At 42.1% G+C, this 12615-nt stretch overlaps 1 protein-coding gene across 1 annotated transcript in view; it reads right to left on the bottom strand.

The window, feature by feature from the left end:
* Positions 1-3553: 3553 nt before the first annotated feature.
* Positions 3554-12615, bottom strand: part of BICRAL (BICRA like chromatin remodeling complex associated protein) — an 81140-nt gene continuing 72078 nt past the window's right edge. The window contains exons 10-12 of the mRNA XM_061196207.1: positions 12234-12328; positions 9404-9506; positions 3554-7334 (exon numbers count right to left, since the gene is read on the bottom strand). Of these exons, the coding sequence (XP_061052190.1) occupies positions 6547-7334; positions 9404-9506; positions 12234-12328 (986 nt within the window). The 3' untranslated portion in view covers positions 3554-6546. The remainder of the gene's footprint in view (positions 7335-9403; positions 9507-12233; positions 12329-12615) is intronic.

The following is a 12615-nucleotide window of genomic DNA, read 5'->3' on the forward strand; positions in this document are numbered from 1 at the left end:
CAGGGATCAAACCCGGGTACCCTGTATTGAGAGCTTGGAGTCTTACCCACTGGACCACCAGGGAAGTCCCTCTCAAGCCTTTAAGTTCTTCAATCTTCCCTTTAATTTTTATCCTTCCTATAAAACTCCTTTATGCTGGTTAACCAAGCAGATTGGTTTCTGATGCTTAAAACCAAAGAATCCTGACTATAAAACTCCCAGATATTTGGTTACATTTGAAAATGCAAGATACAGAATAGGGTGTAAGAGAATAGTTCCCAGTTGTTTTGTTGCTTTTGTTTCTTGGCTATAGATGTATGTAACAGTTTTGGAAGGATGTACAAGAAAGAGTTGATGGGAGTTATTTTTGGGAAATGGGAGTGGGGCCTGGAATGGGAGGAAGACTTACAGTTGTGCTTTGCCTTTGTTTATCACTTATGTATTAGTTTAAGAAAGTGCTCTCTGGGGCTTCCCTGGTGGCGCAGTGGTTGAGAATCTGCCTGCCAATGCAGGGCACACAGGTTCGAGCTCTGGTCTGGGAAGATCCCACATGCCGTGGAGCGACTAAGCCCGTGAGCCACAATTGCTGAGCCTGCGCGTCTGGAGCCTGTGCTCCGCAACAAGAGAGGCCGCGATAGTGAGAGGCCCGCGCACCGCGATGAAGAGTGGCCCCCACTTGCCGCAACTAGAGAAAGCCCTCGCACAGAAACGAAGACCCAACACAGCCATAGATAAATACATAAATAAATAAAATTAAAAAAAAAAAAGATCCTGCGTGCCACAACTAACATCCGGTGCAGCCAAATAAAAAAAATTAAAAAAAAATTAAGAAAAAGAAAGTGCTCTCTGGGTAATTAGGTTCTTGTGATTTGCCTGTTTTAGAAACCACTTGACTATACTTTTTTTTTAAAGACTCCTTTCAGGACCAACATTTTGTGGTTCTTTGAATTGACTCCAGGATCCCTTTCCTAACGTATCCCACAATAAGTTATTTCAGTATTGTCTGCATTTTGGGATTATTTGGAATCCATGCCTTCTCGGTAAGGCAAAACCACCACACCCCACACACCCAAAAGGGAGCTCAATTTGCAATTTCCCATCTGCCCCAAACCTCTTTTTTGGATTATGACTCTTCTTGCAGTTGACTTCGTTTTGCTTCAAGTTTTCCTTGTTGCTTCCTCAGAGAGTGACATGGGTTACCAGGAGGCAGGTGGCAAAGAGCAGCCAGATGAGCCTGGAGTTAGGGAAGACAACATGGACAACAGCTTTTGATCCTGATGAAAAACGAGCAAAGGGAGCAAAAATGAGAAGGAAAAAGGAGAGAATAGGTGGAGGGCAGCAGCCTTCTGAGGGTCAAGGGTAGACACAGGAGAGCTAGGGTAGGAAGGAGACAGTGTGCAGTAGGTAAGAATAAACGCAAAACGGAAAAACCCAAACCTCTTCTGAATTATTTCGGGGATAATGGAACATTAGCTTTTCCTACCTTCCACACTTCTTCAGTAAGACTTCATTTTACACCCTAAGAAGTGGAGGGTCGGGACAAGTCTTCCTAGTTTATCGGCAAGGAAGCTGAGGCTGATAGTAGCTTGCACAAAGGTGTCTGATGATGGGTTAGGTGAAGTCCTGGGACCTGTTTCCAGATTCTGCTGCCAAAGGCACCTTCTGCACCCGCCCGCCTCCCACCCCGCATTGTACTGCTTTCCTTGACCTTCACAGACACGATTTTTCCCTAAGGATCTCACCTTTGAAAGTGTTTTCAAAGGCCAGGCTCCAGCACATGCCTAAAAGGAATATAGATGAGGGACTCATACAGGCCTTTTACCTGCAGCAGTGTACATACAGGCTGTTTACATTACAGAATCCACTTTATACTGCAAGTGTGCTTCTACAATTTGTGTCCGCTGAACCAGTTTTCTCCACGTAGTTAACACTATAAAATTCCTCTATCTTCATTCCTGCAAAAAGTGTCATACTTTTTTTTCTCAAACATACCTCAGGAAATTTCACTAAGAACCATGGAAATAAGCGGGGCACGGGAATATAGGTCGCAGCTCTCTACCAAGTGGCAATCTGGAAGAATTTTAGCCCCAGTTTCTTCTCTCTTGAAATGTAGTTAGTTATGTGCTTGTTTCCTCTCTAGACTGAGCTCCCTGAGAGTAGAAATCATACCTGAATGATCTGTAGACTCCTAGTGTCTAGCACAGCGCCTGTAAACTGCTCACTAGTTTAGTGCTTTAATGCCAGACACCCAGGAATCCTCCGTCTCAGAGCACAAAGGCTGAAGCAGAGCCAGAGCCCAGATCCAGGGCTCAGCCCCCCCTGAGAACAGCAGAGCTCGAGTCCTGCCTGAGCAATGCTGTTTCAGTGCCCCCAGACACTGGAGTTTCTTTCTTTTCCCATTCTTTTCCCCCCAGTAAAACCCTGGCTACTCTCTCCACACCAGGCAGTGCTAGGGCCCCTCTCCTGGGACATGGCCTCCTGTACACAGGCCTGAGGGCTTTAACCATCCTAGGAGAAGGTGCCTGGTCTTTCCTCTGGGCGTGCCTCTGCGGAACACACAGACTCCGATCCTAATCAAGCAGCCAGATGATCCTTCTAACTCTTTATTCATGGGGCACACCCATTGCAAATGGCCTGAAGAGGGGCAAGAGCGTCATGTTGGACACACATTTGTCCTTAGCAAGGAGAGAAGCTTGACAGCAGGACACCACTGTAAAAGACATTAAGGGATCCATCCATTGATGTAATTATTCTAGCCATAATTATTCTAACTTCTGTTAGTTGTATGAGGACAACTTCCACTTTATATATCGATTACTGAAGAATCCTGATATCCTGACTGCTACTACCTATTGGTGGTGGTGGAGAGCAATTAAACCATAAAGTAGGGAGTCTAAGTATAAATTCTAGGCCCCAAAGGAAAATTTAAGGAGTCTTATACCCTTACCCCAGGAAGTTTCCCCTCTGTTAGTTTCCCTAACAATTTGGGTAGAGTCACACTTGTGAGGGCAGGAACTCAAAAGGGCTTAGTGGGGCTGATTTTACAGATAAGGTTACAATTTGGTCAAACGTGTGAATCCAAAGAGAAACATGTTAATTCTGGAACAAGTTTTATGTAAAATAGTTCTTTATTTTTTTCATTTTTTACCTATCCCTTAGCCTTCTCATTCCTGCAGAAACAAAAGAAATGTAACGATTAAAGAAAACTTCCTGCAGATTGAGGCACATTTATCTAACTTTTAAATGACCTCATTTTTCCTTCCTTAGTTAAGGGCCCATGTGACAGGAGCAGGGAGGGAGGCCAGAGATGTTCATGACTAAACTTTCTCCTTGACCAATTTTGTTTAATTTGTAACTGTTTAGAAAGGCTGATCAATTAAAATCCTACCCCCTCACTGGCAGGGGTATTCTTTGGTAATGGTATTTAATAACAGAACTCCCACTGGACATTTACTTACGCTTTTCTTCTGAGAAAAGCAGTCATTCCTCTTTGCAAAATCAAGACAATCACAGTTGCACATTTTCCCAAATCTTTGGCTGTATTGCAATGGTTGTTTCATTTTGTAATCTCCAACTAAACATTTCCTAACCATGGATTAACAATATAGTTACTGACTGGTTTCTTTTAACAGTATTTATCCAACATAACAAAATAAACTGCAATTTGTTATACTTTTTTTTTACAAAACATTTTATAAATATTTTTACAAAATGTATACAAAGCAATTTCAAGTGAGACATACTATACAAATGAAGGTATTTAAGCAAATAAAGCCCACACCACACTGACAGTGAGTGACGCGTCCTCTTTAAGTCAAGTCAGTCTGTAAGGCCTCCCTAATCTAACAAAGTCTGCTAAATTCTTCAGCGCTAAAATAGTTCCTTTTCGTAATTGCCAGTTTAAAATTTGCTTTATCTTTAGGCAGTACTTAAGGACACAGAAAATCAAATGCTTAATAACAAATTCACACTTTTCCACAACAACAACAGAAAAAAAAACAAAAAGAAAGAAAATGATTTTTGTTACTGAGTATGAGTAGCTCTAAAACTTAACTTTGACTAATGAATCTGAACAACTGAATGTTGGCCATCCGAGGCTGAGCTCTCACCCTCCACCAGAGGGGCCTCGACATGCGAGTTATGACCTAATCACAGGAGTAAAATACATTTCGTAATCGTCATTTGTCGTTATCTAGAATCTTTCCTCCATAAAAAGTAAACTTACATACAAGGACACAAAAATTTACAAGTTTCATTTTGGTAAATTAGGCTCTCCGTTTTCTAGACAAGTGTCAAGGCTTAAAAAACCCTTTAAGATGGTATATCGAAAAGTTGGGACTGGGGTAGCAGGGCAGGGTAGGGAAGAAAGAGAGGTGACAAATGTACATGGAGCTTATCTTGTCTCTTAAGAATTCCACTGATTCAGTAATTAATGTAACTCGTTAGTAGCCTCCGTGAAGGCTTCTAGGCATAAATTTCCACAATGAGAAGAATTTGATCAGGAGGGACCATCTTTAAGTCTTGCTAGGAATTAGGGGAGCATGAGCCCTAAGAGAAGAGCCTATGAAATCATGGGGTTCAGGGCAGGGTGTTACGCCAGGGCTACCCAAACAGAAAGTTCCAACTGGCAATACCAACTTATCTTTCTAATATGTTACAATACAGGAAGAAGGGGAAATCTGCAACTTGGACATTGGCACAAATAAGGAAAACATGGTAACCGTAAAATGGCCCAGATTTTCCAATTTCTATTGGCTCAGGGGTGGGAGTGGGGAGAAGGTATTTTGCTTTTGTGAAGACTGGCTGTCTCACAGGGTTTCTTTGTTTGGGGGGACTAAGGGGCAGGGAGAGTCTAGGTTTTCTGTTACTGTGTTTTCTAGTAATCAGAAGCCTTCCTTTCCATTGCAGGCCAACCTGGAAGAGAAATGCCCAACATGATGACAGTGGGGTCATCCCCATTCTGGGGATGGCCAGAAGCGGATCTTGGCAACATGTTAGAGTGAAGACCAGTGGGTGCGCCTCTAAAGCCAGAGAGATGGACAGAATAAATGAGAGCCCGTGCACATAACAGGGAGGGTGAGTGTGTACACACTGTCGCCAAAATGACCTCTGGATCTGAACAGCCCAGACACATGCACGCACACATGTATGTAAGAGGGTACATACAAAATACCATATGTAGCTTTCCCAATGCTAGGAGATACTGATGGTTACAATGACATTGAGAATGAAAGTGCCAACAGAAACAGGATGACCTGGGCCAGGTATACAAGAAAGGAAACTGGGGAAAGCGCCCTGAAAAAAAATATAAATAAATAAAGCAATAAGTCACGTTCACGAACATGAACATGAGCCAAACACAAACTATGGCAGGGAATGTCCTTTGGCTCTCAAGTGGGAATCCCGGGTCTCAGATCTTTCCTCTCAGTGGTGGGCTGGCTGGTTACCTTTGGTTTGTCTGTGTTTTGGTAATGATTGCTGCCAGGGGTGACTACTGTTCTCAGACAACAAGAAGCAGAAACAAGGCCAAAGTCCCCTTAACGTTTAAACTGAAAAATTACAACATAGTTTTCAAATGAAAATACTTTTGACGCTTGCCTATTTGTTGTGGGAGGGGTGCAAAGAGAGGTTAAATGGAACAAAACCCAGCAACCAACAAAAACATACATTGTATGCTGCCTAGATCCAATTATAGAATGCAAAATGCTTGTTTTTTCTCAATAGTTAACATATATATGCTTTTACATATATACATATTATATTCCTCATGGCTCTATCCCGGCCTCCCCTGTACACTGTGCCACTTAACTGGTTTCCATTTTCTTTTATTTCGCCTGGTGAGATTATCTCAAGTCGTGCTGTCGCAACTCGAAACAAAGTGTTCCCTAGATGAAACTCAACGCGGATATGCTGAAGAGGTGATGTTTTGCTCCGGGAGCATCAGAAAAGCACTTGAACGATGAACAGGAAGCCCTGCTTGTGCGCTACAGGTGCTCACACCAGGGCCGTGGGTCCTGGCAGAGCAGCCAGGACTAACTGCTCAGAGACGGCCAAGGGGAGAGCCATGTGGTCTCCCGGCCCATGACACCCCAAGACCCCCCCAAAGCCAAAATTTGGAGATGCAGTGGGATATTCTTTAAAAAGTATCTTCTATCAGTCCTGTTTGATTTTCTTTAATAAGTCTGTTCTTTTCAAATGACTTATGATTGTCAGAATTTTACCCAGGGCCTAGTGTACTGTGATCTCATTGAGTTACAGTGTTTAAAAAAAAAAAACAAATAAACAAAAACAAACAAAAAAATGACTATAAGCACTTTCAAAACACTTGAAATGTGTAGGGCCTAACAGACTGCTTTCTAACAAGGATCAGTTTTACTAAAGGATCTCCCTGTAACCACGACGAGTATTGCTCTTAAACAAAGAATGGGATTGAGATTAGAAAGAATAAGCTGTGATGAAAGATCAAGCAGGCTGGAGACAGGAGACCATTTCCATTGCTTTTGCCAGGAAAGAATGTAACTTGTCCGGGGCGGGGTCTCGGGGGCAGGTGGGGGAGGACTGCGGCTATTAACACTCTAGGATACTATTTACAGCTGCTTCTAAAATGGAGTCAGTTTCTACAATGCCTTCACTGTGGTCCGGGATGAACTTTTCCAGGCAGTTTTCCTGCGAAGCCATTGGAGAAAAGTTGGGGAAATCTAACTCAACAGAGCCGCTAACCGTGGGGTCACTCTGGGGCTGCCGCCCCGCCTTTTTGAGTTCCAAGATGTTCTTAAATGTTGTTTCTAAACTCTTAGTGAGCTGGAGATCAGGCTGGGGCTCGGCTGACCCTTTCATGATGTCTGTGTGTAAAACTTCATTCTTTGGAGAATTCCGCAGAGTCTTGTCCTGGAAGGAGCTATTACACGTCATCTCCAGGTGCGAATCTACTAGGAGGCTTGAGAGTTTGCTCTCAGGACCGTGATCTGGTCTGGACGAGTTTTTCCGGTGCCCTTCAGGGCCGGGAGAGCACTCACTGCCTTTCACGGAGTCTTTCCGGCTGGTTTTCTCTTCAGACGCACTCCGGTACTGAACTGAGCCCATTTTGTCAAATTTCAGTGCTCTGCCGAGGCATTCGGTTTTTTTAGCAATGTTTCCTTCTGCGGAGACCACGATGTGATTAGGCACTAGATGAAATTGGTCATGATTCGTTGGTTCTGCCATGCCTGGTTTGGCTCTGTCTCTGCTCTGGGCCTTGGCCGTCAGATGCACAGAACTGGTTGTTTTACTGCCATGCTGGTCACTCCTGCCAAACTGTGTCTCATGAGCAGCTTTATCAAGTTTGAAGGAACAACAGAAATCAGCCTGAAAGCCCTCTGGAAATGGGAACAAAAAGAACATTAATGAAAGAATGAGACAGGACTAGATAGTAGCCCCTCAGTGGGTCAGGTGCAAACCCACCCCACCCTACCCCACCACACCGAGTCAGCTGTTCACGTCCAGGAATGTGCAGAAGCACAGTACTTGGGGGGCGTCCTTTAAAAGGAACCGAGGCTGTGGGGCTGCAGCTTCCAGACGAGCTTAAACCTCTTTGAAAAAGGAGTTGCTGGATGACAGATGGGAAAACTCAATGGGCAAAAAGCTCCACTTTGTCTTGGTCTCTTACTGTAGTTTATGATCAGTTTTTTATTAATGACTGCTTTGAAACAGTCTGAAAACAGAAATCAGATGTTAGTATCAGCCTCGTTTCTTCCTTGGAGCAGAAGGCCCTGAACAGAGGCTTTGGCGGGGGGTGGGGGAGGACACAACTACTTGTCTGTGGGTGATGGCACTTCAGTCCCTCTAAACACATGGCAGGGGACCTGGCATAACTAGTGGCACTTTGCCAGGAACACAAAACGAACGGTCAACATGCACCTTAAATGGTATCTGCTTGGAAGGACAGTGGGGTATGGAGGAACCGGGTCTGAGGGTGAGTGCTGACCTGTGCCAGGCTTCAAGAGCCAAGGATGGCGAGAGAAATGTTAGTGAGGATTTAAGAGGTTCAGGGTACGGAGGGAGGGAAGCAGGTTGCTGTTATGCAAGGGCAAAGAAAATGTTCACTCTGGAAGTAATGAAAGTGAAATAGAGCTTTGATGATACCTATAAAGCCACAAACATGAATTTGTTCACTAAATCCCAAAATATGAGATCTAGCGGATACAGCCTTGAAATCAAAAAAGGTGATTCCACCCAACAAACACTGTGCAGGTACAATACAGAGGAGAACAGAGCATGTCCCTGCCCGCGTGACACCAGGCCTGAGGGGCTGTGACAAAAGAGGAGGGTTTATCCCCAAAGCCCAATTCACCAAATGGCAATAGGGGATTTCAGGTTCTAAGAAAAAGGGGCAGAAATATATCTCACATTATTCTCTTTTTTTTTGGAAAGATTTGAGGATTCTCCTAGGTATACAGCAATTCTTTAGGACTCTCCCTTTACACTGAGTATAAGGATCATGTATTCTCTTTGAAAATTTCTTACGCCACATCAAACACAAGGCTGAACCTTAATATTTAGGTATCAGAAAAGGTGTTAGAAAAATAGAAGTAAAGCCAGAGGAAAATAATATTCCAATAGGAGGGGAATGGATTAGCCAAATTATCAAATTAGTATATTAAAAATTTATTAAATATTATTTTGAAGACTATAGCAACAGGATAAAAACTTCAGATGTGTTAAATGGAAGAAAATTAGAATAACAAAATCATATCTAGCACATGACATATGATTATAATTATATTATAAGTGATGTATGCAAATGGGAACCATAACTGGAAGAAAACTTGGAGAAATAAAAACATTCCTTTTATAGGATGGTAAAAGTATGGGTAAAAATTGATATTCCACAAATTATTATGTTATTCGATTTTAAAAATTTTAGACGCTAGAAAGAAGTACAGAGAGTTCATTTTTAAAAGGCAGAATGTGGGTCGAGTCTAGCACAGATGCAAATGGCAGGAAGCTGATAGGGTGCGGGAAGAGTACCAACAAGGAGCACTACAATCTACTAGAGCCTGTGGGCAGGGACCATGTTTCACTGATTCCCCCCCAACAATGCATTGCACATAGTAAGAAAACTCAATCATTTGCTGAGGTTTAGTTGCTTCTGGGAAGGCTTCTGACTTACTTTAGTTCTCAAAAACTAGGGAAAGATTGAGAAGTTTGAGTTTACAATGGGGAAGAAGAATCACTTAACTGAATGTAAAATTCCAGTTTGGATTTTGCAGAACAACCTTTTCAGAGTATTCATATCCTGCTCTCAACTCTGGATTTTTTTCTCCCCAGAATTCAGGATCTACCTTCAGGTTTCATACTCCAAGGTCACTTCAGACAGTCTCCGCAAAGCCATAGTCCCTGAACCCTGGCGGTAGCTCTCCTCTGCTTTTACTCTGGCGTTTCTTACCGGGGTCTACAAGTGCCAGACGCTTGTCCCGGGACAGAGAAGCTCTTTCCTCTTGGTTGAACATTCTGTCGATCATCACCATCTCAGCAGAGGGATTGATCCGCTGAAAATGAGAGAGCCTAGTCATTTCAGATGCCCTTTAACAAGTGCAAACAGCTCACTGTGTTTTGGGGACAAAGGAAGCAATCAGAAAGGAGAATATGTTTATCCTTGACATACTTTTTTGAATCGTGTTTTTTGGGGAAAGGTAATTTACCACATTGGTACAAACTTCAGAAGGTACTAAAGGGTTGTGGAAAGTCAGCCTTCCTTCTTCACCTCCCCTGTGCACTGCCTTCCCCACCCACCCAGGGCCCTCCCTGCAGGAACCCTCGTGCCAAGCAGTTTAGTAAACTCTTCCAGAGATATTTTATGCACACACACAAATTTACGTTCTTCGTTCTTTATTTTTGCACACAAACGGCAGCAACTATACACACTGTTCTGTACTTTTCTTATTTCCTCCTCTGCTTAATATGTGGGAAATCTTTTCATTAGGATGACCTTTTACTTTATATTCTGCTATGCTATAATTGTGTTGTGTTTTGCTTTTGGCCGTGCTGCATGGCTTGCGGGATCTTAGTTCCCCAACCAGGGACAGAACCCGTGCCCTCGGCAGTGAAAGCACAAGAGTCCTAACCATTGGACCTCCAGGGAATGCCCTATAATTATGTTTTGTATTAAGGCTTTCCTTAGAATTATTTTTTCCTGTACAGAATCAAATCTTAAATTATATTTCTGGGTCTTATTTAACGTAAAAATTCATGGCAGATATAATTTGTCCAAGTAATTAGTCCATTTGTCCAAGTCTGTCCAAATGGTCCTTTTCTCACAAATGATAGTTAGTCTTTTTGATATCTCAGAGTTTTGTTTCAGAAATGATTGTCAATATAAGAACAACTATTTCAGACTTTGGTGGCACAGTTTTAATATACATAAGTATAGGCATATCTCATTTCATTGCACTTTGCAGGTATTGCGTTTTTTTACAAATTGAAGGTTGTAGCAACCCTGCATCGAGAAAGTCTATTGGCACCACTTTTCCAACAACATTTGCTCACTTCATGTCTCTGTGTCACGTTTTGGTAATTCTCCCAATATTTCAAACCCTCCACCAGCAAAAAGATTACAACTCACTGGAGGCTCAGATGATGGTTAGCATTTTTTAGCAATGAAGTATTTTTAAATTAAGGTATGCACATTGTTGTTTTAGACACAACGTTACTGCACACTTAATAGACTGCAGTATAGTGTAAACATAACTTTTATTTGCACCAGAAAACGAAAAAGTTCATGTGAATCGATTTATTGCGATATTCACTTTATTGAGGTGGTCTAGAACTGAACCCACAATGTTTCTGAGGTATGCCTGTAAATATATACGCTTTAGTAAACACAAATACACACACATACATATTTATACTATATTGCATATGTGTATAATGTAGTTCAGCTAATATCTCAAGGTACATTTTCAAAGCTGATCTCAAATTAAAAGCCACTTGTAAGAGACCAATTTATTAAAGTCTGTATGCTTTTAGAACTGCTTCTAAAATCTCAGATAGGTTTGGTCTTTCCATCATTTTCTGAGATACCTTACTCCTTTCTCTAATTATCTGGTGCTTTAAAATTAATTTTAGGGGAGTTCCTCGGTGGTCCAGTGGTTAGGACTCAGTGCTTTCACTGCTGTGGGCCGGGGTTCAATCCCTGGTCGGGGAACTAAGATCCCACAAGCCATGAGGTGCGGCCAAAGGGGAAAAAAAAACAACTAATTTTAGTTTCTATTTGGGGTGCTGAAAATGCTCCGGAATCAGCGAGTGGTGATGCTTGTGCAGCCTTGTGAATATACTAAAATCCATCAGTTTGTACGTTTTAAAATTAAGCATGATTTTTTTTGGGGGAAATTATTATTGTAATATATGACAAAAGATTCATATTTATTTATTTATTTATTTTACATCTTTATTGGAGTATAATTGCTTTACAATGTTGTTAGTTTCTGCTGTACTACGAAGTGAATCAGCTATATGTATACATATATCCCCATATCCCCTCCCTCTTGAGCCTCCCTCCCACCCTCCCTATCCCACCCCTCTAGGTGGTCACAAAGCATCGAGCTGATCTCCCTGTTAAGCATGATTTTTATGACATGCTAGTGATCTCTCAATTGAAAACAAGACAAAACTAACTTTTTTTTTATTTGGCTGCACCACGTGGCTTGCAGGATCTTAGTTCCCTGACCGGGGCGAAAACCCGAGCCCTCGGCAGTGAGAGCACAGAGTCCTAACCACTGGACCGCCAGGGAATTCCCAAGACAAAACTAATTTTAACATCTGTCACCACCTCATCTTTTCAGATATTATTCTGAACAATATTCAGCAGAAGTGTTGCCGGTCCTCTCCCACATCTTCTGGTTGGTGAGAGGCAGTGGACAGCATCGGAGTGTGGATGGGGGTCAGGTGGTCCTGGTCTGTATTCTAGCTCTGCTAATTACACTGCAAACTTACTGGCTGTATGCTGTTGGGCAAATTACGTAACCAAAGCCCTAGTTCCTCATTTGGAACCAGGAAAACAATAGCACTGATTGAGTGTGATCAACCATGGAAAGCATAGCAAATACAGCTGCTGTTAGTAGAAGATTCAGTCAAAGGTAAGTTTTTCTACAATTTTAAGTATCTGTGCCTTTTAAACTATGTTGGGAAAATGTAATTTCTTGAAGTTTTTCTCTCTGAATTAGTAGCTGTGACCTGTGGAGTTTAAGAAACAAACATGCTTGGTAGTGGAACTTTACCATGGCATCTTCCAGGAGCAGGCATCTGTACTTGTTAAGCATAGCTTGGGTCCTTTTTAGGAGCTGAGTGGCAACTGTTTCAAATTCATTGTCAACTTTAAAAAGAGAGAGAGAGAAAAAAAAAGTAAGAGAGTGCAATTCACCCACTAGGTCCTTTTTTCCTTAGGACTGAAATGAATTATTCCTCCATTTTCTCTTTTTAGTTTAGTTCTTCCTTGGTTAAACATCATCCTTCTGCACTCCTGTCCCTCACTGTTCACTGGAATGTGATCACAGAAACTCATTTTAATACTAGCTTATTTTCACTCTAATTAGGAAACCAAAAACATAATGCCTTTAATTAAGATCATTTATAAAAGAAAACCACGTAACACAGATCAGC

This window comes from Eubalaena glacialis, chromosome 7 (assembly GCF_028564815.1).
Source record: "Eubalaena glacialis isolate mEubGla1 chromosome 7, mEubGla1.1.hap2.+ XY, whole genome shotgun sequence".
NCBI lineage: Eukaryota > Metazoa > Chordata > Mammalia > Artiodactyla > Balaenidae > Eubalaena > Eubalaena glacialis.